Here is a 23,722-nt window from a genome sequence, read left to right as displayed (position 1 = left end):
AATAAACACATTGTCATTTTCTCTCTCTCACATGTGTTCAACGGAGACGAAGCCAGGCCCATCTTTTCTTGCACCATCACTGTACTCTGCCGGGCTCTCTTCCCATCAATCCTCTCCGCATTCAATTCGCCTCTCTCTCTCTCTCTCTCTCTGTCTCCGTTGATACCCAAATTATCATCCATGGAATCCCTTATCCACGGGATTTTTCGATGTGTCCTTGAATCCCTTAGCCTCTGTGATACAACCAAAATCCCCATTTTCTTCTCCTGCCTTCATGGCCTCTTGCATTACTAAACCAAGATCCCTCCATGCTGTTTGATTGGAGAAAACCAAGTGGTTTTCTGTGAAAAAGATGAGACCTTTCTCATTCTGGTGTTTTTTCCTTTTGACTTGGTTTTGCTGCTGTGGTTTTGCTCTCACTGAACACTATCTACACTGGCGATTCAGGTATGGAGTTTTGTCCCCCAAAAAGTTGGCTTTTTTTCTTTGATTCATGAACGGTGGTGGATTTGTTGTTGATTAAGTAATTGGTTATGGTTATAAAAAGTTAATTTTTTTAGTTAAAAAAAAAGCTCATTAGAATGCATTTAACAAAAAGACATGAATGAAGCTTATGATTATATCAATTACTATGTCGTTTAGAATTTTTTTTTTTCTGTTTATGATGCTGCTGAGAAAAAACCAAAGATATCTCTTTATTCTTTTCTTTGTTTACTTTACTATAGATGGTGATTAAAGTACTAATTTTGGTTCTTGGCTTGCACAGTTAGAGTGTTGAATGTAATGAAGAGTGATTTGCTTCACTTGGAAATTTTTATCTACAATTGTGTGCATATCTTAAAGAAGCAAAGAGATTACCCCATAATGTTACCTGAAGCTTAATTTTTATAATTATTCCATGCTGTGTGAAATGGGAATTTCCTTCAATGTTCAAGAATCCTCTATACTAATTTGTAGTATTTGTACCTAGATGTTGTCTTCTGGAATCTGCATCATGTCCTTCTATAAAATCTCACATTTTTAGTTTTAGACCCCCCCCAAAAAAATGATTACTTTCTATAAGTATGTGAGCAGTTGATGTCATTCATGTAACAATCAGCTTGTTGTTTCTCAAGGCAATGCAATGATATGAGTTTGAGGCAGCATTGTGTGTAAACACTTGACAGTGTTCTCATCTAAATCTTTTTCCTTTCATTACTTCATTCTTAGTGAGTCAGCGGCATTTTAGCTTATATCATAGAACCAAGTCCTAATTATATTTGATATCTGATTCTCATCGTTTCAGTATTTAAAATGCTAATTATTGCTTTTAACTCTTCTAGTTTTTACTGACCATGGACTTGGGGACGGCAATCAGTGAGCAATATATCTCAAACCGGAAACTTAAGGTAAATGTATCTGTTCAAAGTCGCCAAAATCATGGTTGTATATATCTATATATACATAAGTAGTCAATGAACAACAAGTTAATCATGAACTTTTCGATGACTTCAAATTTCATTGATTAATTCCTTTTCAGGAGAGACATTATGAGATTGAGACCACCAAAGCCAAGAGGATCCTGATCGGTTTCGACTTGGATGATTACCCTCGTGTTGATCCGGTTCCAAGTTCAAAAGCCACTATAAAGAATGGCCCAATTGAACACGGAACTCCCGTCATGCCATACATTTCCACAACCCACTCCTCCAAGCCATCCTACTCCCCGGCACGGGTAACCCCTCGCATTACCTGTGTATTATCTTATCTTTTGCAGCCATCGTTGGCCTTGTATCAGTCATGGCAAATTCAGTATCGTTTATTTGGTAACTCTGCTGTACTGTTTGCAAACATGCCTTTTTCCAATGTAGTTTCGGTTGTCTCTATGAATTAATAATCTTGCATTGAAATGTTGTTGAGCCAAATCAGATCATTGCTAAAGCTTTAATCTCCTCTGGAAAGGAGGAGCTACAATCTTAGCAGGATAAATTTTTATAGACATGCATGTTTTGGATGAAAGCTAGATATACTGAGGAACCATGGCGTAGCCCAGCGGTATTTACTATCCTTTGTGATTGAGGGTTTCTATGAAAGATCTGTGTGTGAGGAGCATGACTGCATGAGAGAGATTTATCTTTAAAAGATATATAAATCATTATAAGTAATGCATCTCTATATCTGTCTGTCTTTTGACTAACATGCTTGCCGTGTTCTTCCATCCAGATATACAGCACATATTGCTGGTAAGCTTTCCAACATTGAATACTTTACTAGCAAGTTGTTATTTGTACTTATGTATATCTCTGTTGAACTTCATTAAAGAAACCAAATGTTCCTTTAAAAAAATGAGCTATTGAATCTTGTGTCAGTGCCATGAGACTTACATCTCTATTAACTTGCTATTTCTGAACAAATTTGGTAAACAATTGAGGCAAAAACAAATGCACGGAAATATATAATTCTTTTGCTTCATGTGCATTTGGATTTACTTATTACTAAATTATTTGGAGTACTGAGAGATGTTGCAAGTATAGCTTGGTAGCTTAGAATGCAAACAGAAGTGGAGTTAAAGCTCAGGTATTTTGGTTTCAGTGACTTCTCAGTAAAAGTTTCTGAAATTGATGTAAAGTTCTATGAAGAAATCCTTTTCTATTGTACTTTTAGTTTGATTTTCAGGTACTTTTTTTTGTCATTTTTTTATAAGTTTTTTATTTACATTAATTTCTATTTTGTTTGTCCATCCTTTTTCTCTTCTCAAATACAGCAATTTTTTTAAATTTTTTTATTAAATTTCTGAATTATAGAGTGATGAAAAATTATTATTATTTTTTTAAAATAACTTTGGAATATACACAAGAGAAAATAAAATTATAAATGAGATATTTATGTGAGCTTTGACTAAATTTAGACTTGACTACTAAAAAAACAACATAAAACCAAATAAAAGTCAAAAATTGACTTGGAATCAAACCAAAATATTTTTGTCTCTGAATCCATTTTGTCGGAATGCCAAGTTGCCACCTTTCACAATCACAATATACATTTTTTTTTTCTCTCTCTCTAGTCTCATTTGCACTAATGTCCATAAGACTTCTCTTTCACATTTATATATTAATGTATTTTATCAAGAAGCTATTTAATTTATTGTATTAATTAGAGTAATAAGAAAATTAGTTTATCATGCCTAAACATGTTATATAGTTAAATCTAGCTTAAAATAATAATGAAAAACTCTGAACAAGGGCAGGGCCCAATGCATTTATTGGCTAATGTGAATCATTTATCATGTGACTCATTATGCCATTAAACATACATCACGGGTCATGTACCTCCTTCTGCTTCATAGGTTTTTTTTATTATTATTATTTTATTTTTTAAACTTTAAAATTTTGAAATAAGGAGTTCAATTTATGATGTACATTAATGGAACTTTTATTCAATAAAATAAAATAATAATAAAATGGAACTAGTCTTCTATTAATTTAAGTCAATAATCATAACAGATCATAAAATTAGCTTTTAAAAGAAATTAAAAGAGAAAAAAAAGAGTGCAAAACAAGCTGGTGACTAAAACCTGGTTAGACCCCACCACATTGATAGGCACTGCTTGGTTGAAATGGACCTTTAAATATGCTTTTTTTTTTTAATAATAATAATAATAATAATAAAGTTTAATTGCTGTACATCATGTAATTGTGTATTTTTTGCCTATTTAGTTTCTTGTAATATTTTTAGGTAGGTACAATTAAGTATTCATATTTAGTCGAATTAAGTTATTTTAGTCCGCGGTGTAGATGGACAAGTGTAAATTATAAGAATTTAATTATATTTAAAAATATTACTGTAAACTAGAATGATCCAACTTGACCAAATATGAGGACTTAATTATATTTAAAAATATTAAAAAAACTAAAAAGACAGAAAATACACAATTATATGAATCTGTAAAGCAATTAAACTATAATAATAATAATAATAATAATAACAAAAGAATGTTGCGATTTTTTTTAAATGAAAAAAAGGAAAAAAATCCATAAATATTAAATTCCACCTCGTAACTCCATATCTTTCCTCATTAATTATTAATAATTAATAATTAATTAATTATCCACTTAATAATTTTATATTATTATTACATAAAACCCATCTCCTCTCTCATCTCACGCTCTTCTTCTCTCTCACTAAACCCATCTCCAGCTTAGAATAACTAACCTACTCCTCTCTCCGAGCCAAGGTTCCGCTGCTCCGCCGGTGACTCAATGCCACCAGATCGCAACAAGAGATAGCCTTGAAACACCGAGATCTGTGCCTTGAGATCATCAACATGGTCGCCGCCACCGCCGCACCGCGAGATCCTGTCCGTCCACCTCTCTTCCCCTCTGAAAAAGACAATGCTGCCCTTCCCCGTCGTCCTCGAACCAAAGAGATCACCTCCCGGTATCTCACCACCCCCTCCTCCTCCTCTTCTTCATCGACGAGCTCCTCCTCTTCTTCTCGCCGGTTCCCTTCGCCGCTAGTGACTCCGCGCTCAACCCCACGGCCGGCGACACAGAAGCGCTCCCACTCCGTCGACCGTGCCCGGCCCTCCCCCACCCCCACCGCTGAGCTCTCCGTCGCCGCGCGTGCTCTCTGCACCACCACACGTAGCCTCTCCGTCTCGTTCCAGGGCGAGTCGTTCTTCTACCAGACATCGAAAAGCAAGGCCTCCTCGCCTAGCCCCGCCCGTAAGGTAACTCCCGACCGCCGCCGGCCTACTGGCTCCTCCGCCACCCCGGTTAAACCCCCAGACCAGTTGGAGAACTCTAAGCCCTTTGATCACCGCCGCTGGCCTGCTGCCAACGCCCGACACTCCAATCATCTGGCGAGAAGCCTGGATTGCTCCTTGGAGCAAAGGGAGCCGATCATGGCTGCAGTTCGATTGCTGAATCAGTTCGATGATAGTGCTCGCAGGGTTTCGTTTGATGGTGGGGATCTCTCTGCGTCGTCGGACACTGATAGTGTCTCATCTGGGAGCAATTCCGGTGCGCCGGAGGCTCGTCTTACTCCATCATCTCGAGGGATTAGTGTGCCGGCGCGGTTCTGGCAGGAGACGAACAGCAGGCTGCGCCGGTTGCCCCAGGCGGCCACCATATTGGCGCCGCCGCCGAAGTTGATTGCTTTCAAGAAGTCAGTAGGTGATAGCCCTTTGTCATCTCCACGTTCAATGTCATCGCCTCTTCATGGGCCTGCGAGGTCATCCTCGCCAAGTAAGCTTTCATCTTCTCCTTCCTCGAGGGGTGCTGCAAGCCCCTTGAAGACAAGGAATGGAGTGGCAATGGGACTGAATGCAGCCAGGCAGCAGCCGTGCAATGCGCCATCCATCTTGAGCTTTTCGGCGGAGGTGAGGAGGGCGAAGAAGGGGGAGAATAGGATTGAGGAGGCACATTTACTGAGGCTGTTCGATAATCGGGAGTTGCAGTGGAGGTGGGTGAATGCTAGGGCTGGCGTTGCTTTATCATTGCATAGACTGACTGCGGAGGTAATGCTCATATAGGACATTTTGAATTTCTCTATTTCTGCATAGTTTTGGGCTTGCTTTTGCATGGAATAGTTGTCTATTGACAAATTGATTTATTTGACTGCTATATATTATGACTTCTCATATATACTCTGCTAAATTATGTGACACTTCGTGTTGCTCCTGAAATGTATGTAACTCATGGGAATCATGTATTTAACTGATGTGTTTGTGTTATCCTCTCAGCAATTTTTGGGACATGCTGTGTGATTTAACTGCCAGGTTGCTATTTTAATTGTTCAGTGCTGCATTGGTGTGAATTGGCTGTGTTATCCTCTGAAGCATTTTGATGTAGCATTTTCTTTCTTTACATCCTTGTGTTTGGTATGATCCATTTAAATCTTATTGGTTTGCTTCCTGACATAGTGATAGTGAAACCTTTGGCTTTGGTTCATACCTTGCCTTTTAAGCACTTGCATTTTGTTGTAGAAGGTATTCGCCTGTCACATTTGGAGCATTTCTTTTGTTCCAATATTTCAGTGACTTTGCTATACAGTCTTTTATCCTCTGTGGAATCTTTCTTTGCTAAAAGAAAAAGTGTTGAAACTGCACCTTGTCCCTATACTTTCCAAGACATTACTTCGTCATTCAATTTCCATTTGCATCTGTTAGCTTCATTTGCACTCATCTTCTATGTCATTTTGTTTGACATGGATGCTTTCAGAGACCAAGTCCTTGTGATGTTAAATTGATTGTATCTTAACTAAGTCATAAGTATTTACATGCTTCTCACTATTTAGTGGCATGGACTGTTTTCTTCCTTGCTTCTGATGCATAACAACAAGTAGAATGCATTGGCTGCTAATTTTTGTCATGACAAGAAGAAATGCTGCTTCCTCCAGCCAGAGTTTGAGAGTGCTTTCTGTCTGTAAGGTTTTTGATACTACTTGCATTTGATTATTATTGATACAGACGATATTCTTCTATCGGATCTTTTAGTTTATGTGAAGACAGCCAAGGTTGTTTCATAACTTCAGTTGAATAGTTTTCAAGGTTTGATCATCCGACATCCATCATATTCATTGATCAACTGCCACTGGCTCCCCTATCCTGATTAACTTGGATATAAATTTCGGAGAGGTAGAACCATTTAGTTCTTGCAAAGTCCATTCAATATGTTACAGATAACAATTCAGCAATCATAGTTGGGCAAGCTGGATTTACCCAAGGGTGGGCTTGGTAACAAAAAAGAATCAAAAGAATTTAGAAATTTTGGTCAACTTAGTGGTTTTGGAGTATTTTTACACTTAAAATAGGTACAACCTTCAAACCATTATTCAAAGTTGCATTCATGAAATCCTAGAATTGAAACAGTGTTCAAAGCTGAATGCTGTTGTGAGTTGTCATTGACAGCAGGTCTGCAGTTGTATAAGTTACAGTAAAGATGTACATGAAGAATTTAGATGGTAGTGGTTATCAATAGACATGATGCTCTGCTTTGCTACAAACAACGCCTGATTTTATCTAGGTATTTTTGTTGACAAGTCAAAGAGAAAACACTGTAGACAGCGTGACCATAAAGAGTCATGCTCTTATTATCTGCTTCTCAAATCTAGCTTTTGGAAAAATTGAGAAACGGAGAATTGATCTAACATAAGTTGATACTGGTTAAGTCGTTATGAATGTTTGGTCACATGGCATTTGTCTGTAAGATGAGTTCTTATAGATATTTTGAACGTGTTCATGGTTTCCAATTTCCTTATCTATGTGGTCTTGTTTTGCTTGAGGTGCTCTTACTGTTTTTTTTTTTTTGCACTCTCTACATCCAGGGAGTGATTGTGAAATCACTTGTTTCTTCTGTTTGGTTCTGGGCTGAACTCCCTGAATGAAACATTGTTCTTTACCTAGATGAAAATAACTTAACTTTTAGATGTTCCCAGAACATATGGTTGAAGGCCAGTTGAACAAATTGATTAATTCCATCAACATCTGGTGGCTGATGCATGTGAAGACCTCATAATTTTCTATATTTAATTTCTCACTGTTTTGGTTTATTATGTCATTGCTTTCCTGTCTTAATATTTTCCATCTGATCATTTGTTTTATCTGTCAGAAAAATTTATATGATGCATGGATAACAATTTCTGACTTGCGTGATTCTGTCACAATTAAACGGATCAAGCTACATATGTTGAGACAGAAGATGAAGCTAATTTCCATTCTCAAGGGACAAGTAAGGCTTTTGTTCTGCAATGTATCTTCTTTGTTATGACTGAGATATTCTTATAGAAAGCACAAACCGAAGGAAACTTTACCTTGGGAAATTGTGCAAGAATGGATGTGCTTCATATATTTTTGATTGCTTCAAGTTTATGCTTCTAAACTTTGCCATTATTAAACAATGCAGACAACCTACCTGGAAGAATGGCTGGAGATGGAAAGAGACCATTCTAGTTCTTTATCAGGAACAATCGAAGCTCTAAGAGCTAGCACCCTTCGCCTTCCAATTGTTAGTGGAGCAAGGGTGTGTACTCTAGAATTTCCATTACAACCTATTTCAAATTAACAGTTGCAAAGTTTGTAATGTTTCTTGTTCATCAGGCTGATATTCTAGAAGTTAAACATGCCGTCAGTTCTGCAGTTGATGTAATGCAGTCAATGGGATCCTCGATATGCTCTCTCCTATCAAAGGTTAGTAGTGCCTATTGTTAACTTCATCTTGTTTTGTGTGTCTGTGTTTGTTCAAGACTTTCTTTGTTGACATCTAGAAGTTTGAGTTTTAAGACCACATTGTGACCTATATTAAAAGGTCTGCCCTAAATTTAGGACTGCATTTGCTTAGTTCTCTTATATTAGCTTCAACTGGTTAGATATCTGGAAGCTGAAACAATTTCCATGTACAGGTAGAGGGGGCAAGCTACTTGGTATCTGAGCTTGCTAAAGTTGCAGCACAAGAGCGTGGATTGCTGAACCAATCCAGAGATCTTCTGTCCACTGTAGCAGCCATGGATGTAAGTCCCTGCAACCTAATTCTCTCTCCACTACTTCTGGACTGTATTAGCCTTTCTGTTTGATATGAACATATGTACAGGTAAAGCAATGTAGCCTGAGAGGTCATATTTTGCAACTACAGTGCAGGCCAGGCAAGTCACCGCCATAGAGCACACCTCAGTCTTAACGGCCTTTGTGATTACTAACAAGCGACCACCTTTCCTTTTCCAACTGAAGGTTGTCCTGGAAATAATAACGTGTGATGGTATTTTTTGGGTGGTAAGTGCTTTGCTCCATGCCTATTAACTTGTCTAGGGTTTTCTGATTCAAGTGTTTTTGAGTGCGTAATCCCATAGAAATGTATTCCTTTCAGGTTTTACACTAGCTGTACACTAGTTCTTTATACTGCTGATCAAAGAAAAGCTGTTGTATATATGTGTTATTTTTTCATTTGCGTGGTTAAAAATCACCATTTCTTACCAGGCTTTACGTGTGTTCTGGCAATGTTAGTTTGTCAGCCTGGAAATTATTCAAATATTTTTGGTTGCTTGAGGTGATTGACCCCTAGGAATGTCCATTAACCTATGAATGAGCATTGAAGTCATTCTCATGTGTTGTATCTATTTAATGTTTTATATCAATCAATATTTTTTGTTCTCATGTTATCTTTTGAGTCAAATGGATATGAACAAGATATTGTTTTTGGAGCTGAGATGTTTATTCTTTGCATGATATTACCATCTGATTTTTTTTAGCTGTGGCTGCCATTATTCTGGTACTTGTTCTGATGTTCAGTGAAGTGCATCACAGAATTTTCGCAGCTCCAGATGTTGATCCACAACTGGTCCCGGTCATAACGAATTTGATACATTCTTACAGCCATTTGCTTCCACAAGGTTGAGAACATTTGGTGAGTTGTTATTGTTATACTTTTAAGTTGAAAAGGATATCCATCTTGACATCATGCATTGCCAAATATTCTATCTGACAAATGTTCTTTCCATAACTCACTTTCATGCATTTTTTGATGGTCTCTTTGGGTTGAAAACTATGTTTGCTCATTGCTCAATTACTGATGCACCCTTCTAAGATTTATAATATCAGATAGTACACTTGCAAATCCTGTGTTTCCATTCTTGAAAGCTATATAAATGTCTGTGTAATCAGTTTCTTCTAGAAAGATACATTAAGAACAACCCTAGTATTTGCCAAGATTCTCACAGGCATAAACATTAAACTTAGTTCTTAGAAAGCTATGCAAGTAATTGCCAATTCTATCTACAAGTATATTTGTATATGTGCTTTATTGATGACAATATTGTTTATTATATAGAGGAAAGCTTGCTCTAGGTTACACTGAAAGGGCAAATGCCTTTTAAGACATCTACAAAGGTCATCTTAAAGATGAAGCTTTTTAGTGAAATCCTTAGCTAGAAGAGAGATAGGGAGAGATCAAACAATAAGTTCAACAATTAGAAGGATGCTTCCATTAACACTACTATAGAACAAAGATGATGTAACAACCAACAAGAATATTAATATGACAACATTCATACCTTTCATTCAAATAAAACAATGCTTGTTCATAAAATACCAAGGATGACTCTTTTGGATGTTTATATTATTATTCTTAGTATCCAAGAGTTGAGGAAAAAATTTAGGTCCCTTGAAAGCATATTTTGCTCCTAACCTAATAAGAAAAAGAATAAGTAAACTTGAGTTTAAGGAGTATTTGTTGATTTTTATTTTAAAATTTTCTGAATAGCTTTTTTTTAATGATCCTTTTTTATGAAGTTGCAAGAACAAATTGAATTGAAAAGATAAATGGGTCTAGTCAAAAGTTCAATTGATGATATTAATGAAAAGTCAAGTTTTTAGTTGGTGTATCTAGTTGAGTTGACTCATGTACTGTCTAAGTTTGATGGCTCACCATTAAGTTCTAACATTGATTTCCTAAGACATCAACCATTGCAACCTTCTTAGAACCATCATTTTTCCTTTTTTTCCCCATTTATTAAAAAAAAAACCCACTTAGAAAGCCTTCAACCATAAGAAAAGTATGCAAACAACACCTAAAAAGAAAGAGAAGGATTAAACTTTTGAAAATAATAAAAAGTAAATCCATTTTTATATCAAACAATGAATTGAATAATTAGGTCATGTGCACCCAAAGAGGTAGGAGTAATTATGAAACTCAAAGTAAAACATGGTTGGTCCCATGTAGGGTGGAAAGGGTGCCACTTTGTTTGCATATCATTTGTGGGATCCTAGTCACACCCTCCCCCTCACTACTCCCAAACCACCAACAACTAAAACCCTTTAATAAAATCCAACCCCCTTAATAAACATCACCATTATTTTATTTTATTATTTTTTGCACTTTCTCATCTCCTTCCTCACCAACAAACAACAAAAACTATTTCAAACCTTTAATCATTAAATTAGTTTTGTCATCATTCAATTCAAAATTATATATGCCTTATTTCTTTCTCTCTTAACAAGGAATGGTATCTAATGACGCAATATGATGGCTTTATTAGCGTATATATACATAGAAATTATGGTCATGTATATTTTTATATAGAATATTAATTTTATTTTCACAATAATATTCATTCATGGGTCCCTTTTCTTAAGCTTCAATTAGATCAATAATTGCATGAGAATGAGCCAATTATTTGAGTTTCAAGGTTCTCTCTGCTTTCCAGGCTTTTGCCTAAACTTTTTTTAAACTATCAATCAACTTTGAATCTTGTGGTTCCTTGCTTTGTTTGCAGCTTCTGTACCAAATATGCATTTTTATTATTATTATTATTATTATTATTATTATTATTATTATTATTATTATTATTATTATTATTATTGATGTGATAAAAAAAATTTGTATGATGGTTTAAGGTTGATGATGCTCAAAGTGGCCATTTTTCACAACCATGGTTGTCAATTAAGCAGCTATAGAAACAAATGAATTCAATAGAGTCATGTCATGTCAACTATGATTTTTTTGCATGACTTTACCCTCACATTGCATCTTCAAAAGTTCCCTGGAAATTTTAGAAAAGTGAATGACCTCTTTATGTGTTGATATCAAAACGATGTGATGAGTTTAAACTTTAATTTATGTAAAATAAAGGTATAGATATATTAAGGTAATAATTTTATGTAGTACACACGCTAACATGTGATATACTTATATTTTATTAAAAATTTATATTAATATATAAATTATTTTGAATGAAAAGAAAGATGATGAGGAGCAAGTTAACTAACTGTAAACAATTAATTCATAGATAATAAATCATTTGAATTACTGCACAATAGAGAATAACAATATATTAAGATCAAAAGAAAGAGTTAATCAGTTTTTATTTTATTTATTTGAGAAGAAGGTGTTTTTTTTTTGTTCTTTTTAACGATTTATTTATGAAATTTAAATAAAAAATTGATATTCTTTAATGGGCATGGAATAAAAATTTTACAAAAAGTATTTGATACACTGATTCATAAATAAATAATGTTTTGTTTTTCTAACAAAGTTATATAATTTGAATTGTAAATATGTGCCAATAAAAAAAATATCATATACAATAATTTTTATTGTAATATTAACTTTCTCAAAAACTTCAAACATATATAAAATACTTAATGAATTACCCAGAATATCTCTTAAAATGAAACAAATTTATTAATTTTTTTTTATTTTGACAATAACCCTCTCACTCAAACCATTTAACACTCCAATCTAATAATAAACATAGCCCTAAATTATCTAAAATAAAATAAAATCGATGACTTAAAAAAGTTAAAAGAAAGGCATTGAACGTGAACAAACCCCTTTCTTGGATATTAAATAGAGAAAGAAAGGGAGGTACCCAATTGGGCATTGGTGGCCAAGTGTTGGGCCGGGCCCACCAATGAAACGCGGCGACCCGCAGAGAATAAGGGGCTTTATTTGGAGTGGTGGGCCCCACGCATACACTTGAGTTACACTCCATCATTCTTCTCTCTTCCCCGGCTCCCCGCGGTTGAAGAAAAAAACGAAGTTATTAATAAATAAATATACCAAAAAAAATTTTAAAAAATACAACAAATAATTCTAATATATATATATATATGAATGATGCCATTTTAAAAAGAATAATAATTTATAAGAAATTAGGAATAAGCAGATTTTTTTAAAAATAAATCAAATAAATTTAAAAAAATACAAATTAATTAAATAAAATTAGTTTAAAGTCACTCAAATAAATTAAAGAAAAATATATGTTAAGTTTAAAAAATAATAATAAATATGAAATGGACCGGCTATATATTAATATTCCCATATACAAAAATTAGAGCCTTAAAATGAGTTTAAGAAACCCAAATATGTGGCTATAAATAGGTGAAATAATAGAGCCCTAGAAAGAGACTATCAACATCCCACAGACACACACACACAGACGCTGACCTCTTTCAACTAGAACCCAAAAACAGCACCACCACATCCCACCCTTTTAAATATGAGTGGGGCCCATATCAACACCACCTAAAAGTCCAAACCCACACTGCTTTTAGTGACGTCTCCTCTCTCTCCCATCCCTCCAACTTGCATTGCACCCACCCCTAGGGCCTAGGGCCCCCACAACCTTCTCCCTTACTGGGCCCCACTCTCTCTTTCCTTTTCACCAGAGACGTCTTTGGTATTCTCTCCTTATCTCTCCAATGGGCTTTTTTTCAATCTGATAAGCCCGAAACCCATCCCCATCAACTTGATATCTCACACTGATTGATACCTTAAGAGTTTTTCATATTAATTTTTTTTTAAAAAAAAAAATCATATAGCTCTCTCTCTCTCTCTATATATATATATGTAGATATAATTTTATTTTATTTATTTATTGGAGTTAATATCGATTATGAAATATGGACAACTTAATGACATGTGTGGCTAATGAGTTATTAGTTTAATATATATATATACTTTGATTTTTTATATAAACTGGGATACAAATTCGCTTTTCTTAATAAAATTTGAATATCTACTAAATAAATACATTGGTCAAATAATTAATGTATATTTTTTTATCAAAGTTAATTGAGGGGATGATAGCACTAATATGGAGTTGGATAGAATTTAATGTATGGATTTTTTTAAGTTAAAGAAGTATTTAGTATCAATTTCTTTTTTTATTTTAAAAAAAAAAATAATTTCTATAATATATGATTTTTATAATGATAATTATATAATTATTTATTGAAACTTTATAAGGTGGGAGAATACAACCAAAATGGATAGTTTTTGAACTGATACATTAATTTTATAATTGGAATTCAATTTATTTAGAGATGAATTTATCCTGTTTTAACTCTTTTGTCATCATATATATATATATATATATATATAGAGAAGCTATAGCATTTAGGAAAGGTAAACAAAAATTTCGGGCCGGGCTTAAGCCGAAACGACCGGCTGAAATCACACCGGTCTGCCTCCTAAACAACGCGCCAAACAAGTTCCACCGACTTTTTTTCGGCAAAACAATAAAAAATATGTCAATAAATAAATATATATATAATAACTCCGCTTCTCTCAATAGTTCGGATAACTACGAGCAATTTCTTTAATATTAAAAATCCATTATTTACTTACACGTGTCGCAAGCTAGTAACTCCAAAGCCACACCGCATGCACTTAAAGAAGCGGGCGCAACGCTGGGTCTCCTAGTAAAAAGACTTAATTATAAATTTATTATTTCACTTAAAAAAAATTATATTAACCTTATTTAATTTTATTAAAGAAAACATAAAATTACATTATATAAATATATATATATATATTCTTAAGCTCACCGGAATCTCATCGCCGTCCCAAACCAAACGGGAACCCAAGCCGGTAATTTCATTTTAATTAAAAAGAAAAAAAGAAAAAAAAAAAACTTAATAAAATCCAATTATAATACGGATGGAAAATTGTCACCGCAAAAAGTGACCCGAATTTACACCCAAGACGCACTTAACCGCCTCCGCGTGCGACACCATAAGAATTCGCCGGGAGAAAAACGAAACCAAGAGCTCAGACGAAGAGATTCAGAAGACTAGGGCGGCCACGTTCGCCGCTCTCGGAGCTCGTCGTCACGGATCCCTCAGAGTTCATCGACGGTGTCGCCGGCCTCTTCCTCTCCGACACCATCGTTGTCGTCAGGCAAAGGTCCAGATCGCACGCCGCACGCGATCTCCCTTCTGGTAACCCTAACCCTAACCCTTCCGTTCGTCTCCGCTTTCGGAGATGACAAGCTCTGGGTTTGCGTACAGCTGATCGGTGTCGCTACCAGGGGTCGCAGGGGGATCGAGATCGAGGATCGGGCGTGGTACCCCACCGCGCAGCACGGTTTCAACAGCGGCCTGGCAGAGATGCCAATTCCCACTCCATAGTAACCCTACTGCGCCGCTCACCGGGTTCACCGTCCTCCCGCACGCCTCGTAGAGCAACGACTGGAACAACGCTGCAAAAAGGAAACACGATCGGTGAGTTAGATTGAAATCCATGATGATTACGCTCTGCGAATAGCTAAGGATTTGGTGATTGTTACCAGGGCGTTGGGGGGCAGGGACGGCGGAGATGAAGGACATGAGACCAGCGCGGCCGAAGAACTTGGCGACGAAGACGGTGGCGTGGCCTTGAGCTTCAGCGCCATCGATCCATTGAAGGCAAGGGCGAAGAAGGCAAGCCTCGCTGCAACCCTTGCGCAAGACCCGGCACCCGTTGCAGCTCATCGTCTCATCCACTCTCAACCGTCCGATCGTGCTGCAATCTTAGCCAAGGTACGGCTCCGATGCCTCTAATTTTTTTTTTTCCTTGGAATTTTTGGAATTATTAAATTAGTTTGAAAAATGGTTTGCTTGGGATGCAAGAAAGAGAAAGGGGGAGATGGGAAGGGGAGAAGTGGGGAGGGGTGGTGGTATTATATGGGTTAGGAAGTGACCAGAGGGTAGGGTTAAATTAACCCAAGGGTTAAGGGGGGAGGTCTTGGGGAGTGGGACGTGGGGTTAGGGAGTGGAGAAGTTCCAAGGTCCTGGGGTGCGGGGTGTGGGGCGGCTCCGTGTTTCCGCGGCTGGTCGGTCTCTCGACCTCTCGCACGCTCTTTTCGCACCACACGAACCCCACTTTGGCACTCTAATAATGGATGATGCGTCCGGACAAAGTGTTTAAGCTTATTTATTATTAGCTTAGGTTTATTTTGCGGAAAACACCCTCCCTTATATAGTTTGAATTAATTAAAAATGGATGTGAGGAAGTTCAATGTTACTTTGTTTTTGGTTGGAGAAAAGAGAATAATTTGGAAATGTGATACTACTAAAAAAATACACACTTTGGTGACTTGGATGGGTTACCTACCTAATATTTATAAGGGATGAAGTAGAGAATATGTTTGTGGCTTCCTTTTAATTTAAAAGATTAGAATTGATGGTTTGATTTGGACTTTTTATGAAATATTATAATTATCAAAACAAAATTAAGGATGTGGAAAAAGTTGGTATTGGGAGGACTGGTTGAAAAAATAGAATGGAATGGAGAAATTGAGATAAAGTGAAGTACTAATGAAGAGTTACACCTCAACTCCCTGATTGATTGTTTTGATATGTATTATAGTTTTTTTTTTCCTTTTTTTTTTCTTGAAAATATGGAAAAACCACCGTTGTCATTGTCAATCACACACAAAATTTTCAACCATAGAAAAGAGTCGAATCTACAATTTTTTTCGTACAAAAGACAATGACACTACCATTATGTGATTGTGTTAGTGATATATATTATAGGTCATCAATCGCAAAGTTATTTGTTTATCTATATATATCAATATATGGTATAATAGGGTTTTTTTAATAATTTGGAGTAAATTTATACCAAAGATAAATAGTCACTTAGACATCTTATTAGGCAATATTGTTAGGATTATGTTGAAGTAACAATTTACATGAGAGATTTAACACGGCGAGTGAACTATTCCTTGCTTTAAGGAAAATTTTTTAGGTAATTTCTACAAGGAAAGCAGGGAAATGTAGAAGAATTTTAATGCATAAAGGTTTGCACTCAAATTTCCTTATTCATAATTTTTAGGAGAAGTTCAGACAGATGAAATAGTGAACTAAAAAAGAAAATATTAAAAGTGGTATAGTTTAATTGTTCAGCAATTGTTAAGAATAGTTCAATGGCAAGTATTTTTATCTGTTTGTGTATAACTAACATCTCCCTCAGAGGGAGTGCTACTAATACTGAGACTTTCAAATTTTTAAACCCTACAGCCCGTCTTAGATTAAATTAAAGAAGTTCCCCATCATTTTCACATTTGTATCATGAGTCAGAGTCTAGTGTGTCATCTTTATTTTAATACTAACTTTTACACCAGTCAAACACTTGCTACAAACTTCGCCTCTTGGTCATAGTGAAGCTCTTTTTCACAAATTTCAACAACTAAGCGTAAATGCTGCGACGCAGACACAGACTGGCTTCATGACTTGTTCAAAAGAATGGCGTGGGTATGATTATACGGAAACCACCAGAAAGAAACTACCTAGGAAAAGTTTGAAATATTTTAAAAAGCCATGCAAAATGGTCACCGTCAAAGATGCTTAGAAACCGGCAGCAGACTTGTTCACCGGCACCTTCCTCGCAACTTCACATGGCTCCCTTTTCACACAAATCCATTTTTGCTGACTATAGTGTTTCACCATCACTCTCTGTTAAGATTTCAGAACCCGTTTTCTCATTTCAATTCAACTATTGGTAAGTTCCTCTCATGCAATCAGAAAATATATATAGTTTAGTTGTTGTTTGGCCCTATAAAAACGTGGGTATTTTTGGATAGAGAAAGTTGAACTTATTTATGCATAGTAGTAGTCTAGTAGATTTATTATTATAAGGTTATAGTTATTGATATATCATGTATGGTGTACATAGCAAGTTTTCATTATTCCGCATGTTAACTTTGCACCCTGATAAATTTTTAAAGAGATCTTTAACCTATCATAATTGTTGTAATTTCATAATTATGTATATATTATTTTACAGTGATCTTGCATTGAAATAGAGTTGAATCCTAGACCTTTTATATAAAAAGTTAAATACTTTAATCACTAGTCATTTAATGGTGATAATTTTTTTATTATAGGAGTAAAATAAATAATTATTTTTTTATGTAAATAAATTTTTAAAAAATATGTTTATTGTTAAGTATCAATTTTATTTCTTTATACATTTGGTTTTTTGGCATTAAGTCAATTAAAAAATTTTCAAAAACAAAATACCGTCTTGCATCTTTTATTTTTTGAGATAGGAAAGAGAAGATATGAAAGGGAAGGTATGAATTTGTTCCTAACTTGAGGCAGTGTCAGTTTGACCTCTACATAGATACTAAAGTTTTCAGTTATCAGTCTTGACATGTTGTATGTGTTTATATGTATTTTGTGTGTCTGGATGAAATTAGTTAATTATCAAATAACAAATCCTGAAAGGCTCATCTTCATCTTAGTGCAAATTCAAAGAGTTAAGATGTCCTGAGTTTATACATTGAAGGTTTAGATGGCATTGATATAAATATATATTTTTCTCCATAACAAATATGACATTTATAATAATAATAAAAAAAGACTAATAATTACCAAATTTTATAGGGACATAAAAACAAATTTCATATATCTATATACAAACAACAAAGGTGACCTATCAAATGGCATGAGGACAATGATATATATTCCGTGAAGCAAGTTGAGGGATTGGGAATCCTTTTAGCTTGGTGATACACACTGTTTATTAGTGTTTTATCAATGATGGATGTGAACGGGTGAATGGGATCCCCACCAGGTGGGATCACCATCTCCTCCAAACCCGGCTACCTGATGTGGCTCTACGACATGGACAGTTACACCGCAAACTAAAAACCTCTAGGGGCGGTGTCCCTATCCAGGGATCTTGACCAGTGACCCTAATGGTTGGTGGTGGGCCCTCGTTTAAAGAGATCCGATCGACAAAACTCGTGGCCGCTTGAGAAAGCAAGCAGATATTCTTTTGCAAGTGGACCTGCAAAGAATCAACCTCATTAGTACTTGTGTCGTATATCATCATCTTCTTTCTTTCCTTAAGTTTTTGTATCTCCTCTCTTTCTTCCTTTAATTATATAGCATTAGGTTAGGGTCACCTCCCCCCTCTCTCTCTCTCTCTCTCTTTGGTTGGTGGACAGATAGGTATATAGTTATGCCCTTTTATCAAATATTAAAAATTACATAGTTGTGCAATTATGAAAATTCTACAATTTATATGACAAATTTTAGCTTTAATTTTAATTTATTATCATTTTATTTTGCAAAATTTTTAAAAATTTAAAATCATGAGATATAGGTGTTTTATAATATTTGAGACTCTAGTTAACTGAATGGATGGAATGTACAAACCTAATCAAATACAAAAGAGAATAAAACAACTTCCAGTTTCTAATCTTACTTTTATTAAGTGTGCCAATTAGGATGGTCCCAGGCAAACGGTGGGCACTCGAGGATGGTCCAACTAATGGTTCTTACGGCCAATATTGCCCATGAGTTTGAATGGCCCTGCTGCAAGTCTCTCACTAGTCCACTTGCTATTAATTTTATAAACCTTTTGTCCTGAAACCCCACGATGTGTGTGTGCGTTTTACGCCGAACTCTAGCTAACCAATTTTGAATGGTTTAGAACTTTGACAAGACATTTCAAGAAAAAAAAAATTAAACAAAATATTAAAACAAAAACCTTCTTTCTTTAGATTCAATGTATATGTCTAAATCTAGCAGTACAGCTTGAAAAATTTGATCATTGTTGCCAACCTCTCTGAGAACCTGCCTGCAAACTGTGCATCAATGAAGTGTCCTTGAAGGAAAAGAAGAGTTCAGATTTTGTAAATAATGCAGGACATAAACTGTACTATAATCTAGTCAGCAAGTCTGAAAGATTGACGTACCATGTTCGTCCTCATGTTAGAAGTTTGTGTTCCTCATGGAACTGTGGGTCTATTTGTGATTGTGAAGCATATATATAGGCCTGTAAAGAGAATTACGTTTCAGCTGGAGCCCAACCTGGCATATTCCACTGAATGCTTTGTTTCAGGAGCATGTTTAGGTGCTGGGTCCAACCTAGGTACATTAATTAAAGTTTGAGCCATTCTTCCATGACAATGAGCTTAGCGCCTATATATATATATATATATATATATGATCTTATCTCTAAGAAGTCCTGACTTGATTAAAAAGTTATCTAAATTTGATAACTTAAAAACTAAAGAAAGAAATTTTTTGTTTTAAGTAATTGCACTTGGAGAGTGATTGTGGTGGTTTTGAACTTATTGATTTCAAATGCCATTGTAAAGTCTCTAGGAGATTACAGAGAATAGCTAGTCAGTTATGGATATAAACTTAGAGAAGTTGTTCTTTTGTAGTTGGCCATCCTGCATGCAATCATTGACATTTGGCATCCTTAAGTGACTTTGTACATAGATGAGTTATTAGATACAGAATTAGAATCAAGTCATAGTGTAGCTTATTGGAAGAATAGCTGCTAGTTCTCATCTCAAACATATCAAATTCCTGCTCCATGAGAACTTAATTTGCTCAACTTGCCAGTAATCCCTGAATCCAAATTTTATTATGGTTTAGAAACAATATTACCTGTCTATATTGTTCAAACTCTTACATTATGGTTCTTCTAAACCAAGGAGACAAGTTTGAGCATGGACGTTGTAGATCAGAAAGCAACATATATGTTCTTGCTCTATTTTAGAATACAGCTGAAACTTCACCTGTGCAATGCGGTGAGCGAGATAAATAATGTTGTAGCCATATAAAAATGCAACCTAGAAACCTATGTAAAGTTTCAAGAAATTGGAGACAAGATAACATTTAAAAGAGAATTGAAGCAAGATCGTAGAGTGTGGCTCAAGTATTAAGGAAATGGCTTTAATTACCAAGGATCTAGGATGTACTTCAATAGAACATGTAGCCTTAATTTCAAAAGGAAAACAACATCAAATAAAAAAATCAAGCTTTTAACAGATTCATAAAGAAGTAATTTTTAATAAATCTATCCAAACATTGTTGTGTGTTTGTCTTCTTATCTGTGGAGTTTTTTATCCACAGGTGTGTGTGGCTTGTTTTGATATGCACAGGGTATGCATGGCAATCTGTCAAACCAATACAAAATCTTGCAAATATTAAGCAACAGAGAACCATAGAAAATGAAAGATGGCGATAGGAAAATAGCTCTTGACTACTTAAACAATTCCATTCCTTATAAAACACAGTGAAGAGTTTATGCCTTTATGGACTGCAAAACGAATTTCATAATGTCCTAGACTAGATGTCCACATTCATAAGTTCATACATCGTGAATTAATTGATGATGGAAGTCCACAATATGTCTTTGAACTGTGTCTGAATGTTCATTTTTATCCTCACATAAAAGATGACATTTTGTTTCTTTATTCTTGCCTGCATAAATTTCCATTTTGATCTCTAAGTTGTTAGAGGCAAAAAAATTACACATATATGTTCATGCTTGTACTTGAATAGCGCAAATATGTTTATTTTGGCCTTCCCCGAAATCTTAATTAAAACTAAAATAATCCATTAGATGATTAAAATGCATATTTCCATGTTGTTTAGGGATCAAACTTGCACTATTTGTGATCAGAACCAACTATGGATTTTGGATGGACCTATCTATTTGATTAGTTCGATTGTCTTGATAAAACCCTGGAAATTTCACTAGAAATATATTTTGTGATTGAAAGAAGATACATTATATACGGCTTTCATTTTTCACAGTTGGAAGTCATTTAGAACATGAATTCAATGGCAAAGCTCAACATGCACTTTATCTTGGTCACTTGCAAGGCATTCTAAGTTTTCATGAAATGAAATTACAACAAAGAGTAAGTGTTGGGTTCTATGTTGAGCAAATGCCAATCAAGCACTCTTGTCAAAGTTGTAGAGATGTAAGTCCATTTTGCCCATCTCTCAATGATCAATCTCAATCAAAACTATGTACTTATGTTCATCATTTCAAGACTTGTTTCTTATCCATTTAATTCATCAAGTAAACAATTTTTGAAATAAATGTGGATAAACCACATATTTATTAAATAGGAAAAGACAGTACAAAGTAGGAAACTCCTCTCACCAGGGATGAGGAGAAACAGAAAACAACAAAAGGAAGTAAAGAGACGGGGAGAAAAATCTAAGTAGGCGGAAGACACCGTCCCAGCATCTCGAGCCTTCCTAGAAGACATCGGGAGCAACTACTCCCGAAAGCGACGATTAGGGGTCGAGTCTCCAGCAGGGATTTGGGCCTCTAGTGCCGAGGAAGTTGAGTGGTGACGATCTTCCCGAGAAGCTTTCATTGAGAGATTGGTGGTGGCTATCGGTACTGCTGAGAACCAAGAGAGAAGCATATTAGCACTTTTTAAACATAATGTTGTAAGGCGGTAACGCATTCAAGTGAAAAATACGTGTATTTCGTTCAATCCAAATGTTCCACAAGATTGCACGGGAGATAAGGTCCCAGAGGATACGGTGCTCATAGGTGAGAGTTGGTAGCCAAGTGTTCCACAGTAGAGTAATTGATTGAGGTGAAGAATTTAAATCTAAAGCCTGGGAATAAAATGCCCAAATACGCTTAGAATAATCACAGTAAACAATTTCTTTCCTATTTTTCTTCTAGTTCCTTCAATTTTCCCTCAATCCTAGTATAAGTTATATTATTGGATGTACAATTAGGCCACATCATAACCTATACCAATCAACATCAAATTCAAGCATCTTCCAAACAAGTCTTGATAGCTTCAACTTAACATTTATCTATTCTTTAAATTTGAAGTAGCACAGATACCTCAAATACAATGACTGCACTAAAACAAACATGATTAAAACCCTAACCCTTGATGCAAATAGGCTGAAAAGAGAACTAATCCGAGTTACTACTGAGATAGAGATAAGAATGGACAAGAATTAATCTTGCAGATGACATTGAGAGTTTGTGCATTCAACTCATTGAGATTAGCTTATTAAACATGATTAATATTATTTAATGCAAACATATGGGATGAAAAAGTCAATCTTTCTAAAAGAGCATTTGGCTTTTAATTTAGGATTAGGTGGCTTAGTTCACCTCCTTAACCCTTATCCACATGCTTCTCAAATTCTGAATGAGTAGACCTTCTTTTGATTCAATCCCCTTTCCCTTCTTATATTTGTCATTTATGCTTGTTTTTCTAGTGCTCTAAGTAATTCTGTTTGAGTAGAACTAAAAATCCCAAGTTTATAACAATTTCTCCTTCTCAGAGATGTACAACACTGCATCCCAAGTCTATTATACAGACAAGACTTGGTCATGAACCATGTCCAAATAACATTGAGTATTTTATTTGTACCCTTTTTGTAGAATGATAAATTTGGCATCAGATGGTTATGTCTCCCTTGTTTTGCAAGTAATTTGTGATTGATCAAGAAGGCCGTCAGATTAGTCAATATGCATGGCCCACTGGTATTATAAAGGACACAAGTCCTTGTCTGAGTGACTAGGAATGTTTGGTTGTATGTATTGTTGTAGTCTAACCATTTTTATACTATATATCTTAGGACATGTTTTATTTATTTTTTATCGTTTAAGTAGGTATATTTTCACAACTGCCTTTCCTGAAAAAAAAAATTAGTTAAATTTTTAGTTAATTTGATGAGCAATGTGAAAATGGCTAATAAAGAACAACTAAAGATCACATAGATAGATAGTGTTTGTTTGAAGGGATTTTATTTTATTGGTGCATTTTCAAATGCTTTTGAGATATACGGACATGAAAAATTTAGTTTTATTGTAGTTTTAAATTCCAAATATTTACAGATTATATTATAATTAAAAATCACTGTATTTATAAATACATTCAAACGAGACTATATTATTTTTATTGTTAAAATTATCATTTCATTTTGATTACTAGTTCCCTCACATAACTGATTAGAACCATGATTTATGAATTGAAACTCAAACTGCGTAAATGGCATGCAATGTCTTATCCTCTCAATCATTGCTGCTAACTTTTGATTTAAATTTAAATTTTCACCTTAATAAATATCTAATTGATCTCAATTTAATAAGTTATATATTAAAAAAAAAGGCTTTAAATAATAACAAAGAAGAATATAATAAATTTGTTTGTCATTGTATCTGTCCTTTAATAATTTTCCCCTTTTTTT

At 35.0% G+C, this 23,722-nt stretch overlaps 3 protein-coding genes across 8 annotated transcripts; 2 read left to right on the top strand and 1 right to left on the bottom strand.

Moving 5' to 3' along the window:
- Positions 1–62: 62 nt before the first annotated feature.
- LOC120250225 lies at positions 63–1,896 on the top strand. The gene is made up of 3 exons (XM_039259020.1): positions 63–447; positions 1,323–1,388; positions 1,520–1,896. Exons 2-3 carry the CDS (start codon positions 1,335–1,337, stop codon positions 1,871–1,873), a joined length of 408 nt encoding a protein of 135 aa, XP_039114954.1. The 5' UTR covers positions 63–447; positions 1,323–1,334; the 3' UTR covers positions 1,874–1,896.
- Positions 1,897–4,165: 2,269 nt separating this feature from the next.
- On the top strand, positions 4,166–11,410 carry LOC120283722 (QWRF motif-containing protein 2-like). 6 transcript variants are annotated; one of them, XR_005543332.1, is made up of 8 exons: positions 4,166–5,497; positions 7,590–7,709; positions 7,884–8,000; positions 8,078–8,167; positions 8,380–8,487; positions 8,568–8,746; positions 9,278–9,377; positions 11,366–11,410. XR_005543332.1 is itself a non-coding variant. In XM_039290445.1 (6 exons), exons 1-6 carry the CDS (start codon positions 4,304–4,306, stop codon positions 8,634–8,636), a joined length of 1,698 nt encoding a protein of 565 aa, XP_039146379.1. In that variant the 5' UTR covers positions 4,166–4,303; the 3' UTR covers positions 8,637–9,126. The 6 variants fall into 6 exon arrangements, 1 of the variants encoding a protein (XP_039146379.1); XR_005543333.1 differs by lacking the exon at positions 11,366–11,410 and having other exon boundaries at positions 9,223–9,502; XR_005543331.1 differs by lacking the exon at positions 11,366–11,410 and having other exon boundaries at positions 9,278–9,501.
- Positions 11,411–14,329: 2,919 nt separating this feature from the next.
- On the bottom strand, positions 14,330–15,393 carry LOC120283776 (LOB domain-containing protein 37-like). The gene is given in 3 exon segments (XM_039290510.1): positions 14,330–14,699; positions 14,702–14,952; positions 15,040–15,393. Coding segments are annotated over 3 exon segments (612 nt in total). The 5' UTR covers positions 15,224–15,393; the 3' UTR covers positions 14,330–14,522.
- Between the last annotated feature and the right edge of the window lie 8,329 nt (positions 15,394–23,722).

Source organism: Dioscorea cayenensis, chromosome 19, assembly GCF_009730915.1.
Source record: "Dioscorea cayenensis subsp. rotundata cultivar TDr96_F1 chromosome 19, TDr96_F1_v2_PseudoChromosome.rev07_lg8_w22 25.fasta, whole genome shotgun sequence".
Lineage (NCBI taxonomy): Eukaryota > Viridiplantae > Streptophyta > Magnoliopsida > Dioscoreales > Dioscoreaceae > Dioscorea > Dioscorea cayenensis.
Note: the sequence above shows the minus strand (reverse complement) of the source record. Positions and strands in the feature narration are given on the sequence as shown.

Excerpts from the sequence above, each read along its gene's own strand:
- LOC120283722 (XM_039290445.1), top strand. The coding sequence starts at position 4,304 with ATGGTCGCCGCCACCGCCGCACCGCGAGATCCTGTCCGTCCACCTCTC. Across the intron at positions 5,498-7,589 it reads TGCATAGACTGACTGCGGAG|AAAAATTTATATGATGCATG; the intron begins GTAATGCTCATA and ends TTTATCTGTCAG. Across the intron at positions 8,168-8,379 it reads TATGCTCTCTCCTATCAAAG|GTAGAGGGGGCAAGCTACTT; the intron begins GTTAGTAGTGCC and ends TTCCATGTACAG.
- LOC120250225 (XM_039259020.1), top strand. The coding sequence starts at position 1,335 with ATGGACTTGGGGACGGCAATCAGTGAGCAATATATCTCAAACCGGAAA. Across the intron at positions 1,389-1,519 it reads TCTCAAACCGGAAACTTAAG|GAGAGACATTATGAGATTGA; the intron begins GTAAATGTATCT and ends ATTCCTTTTCAG.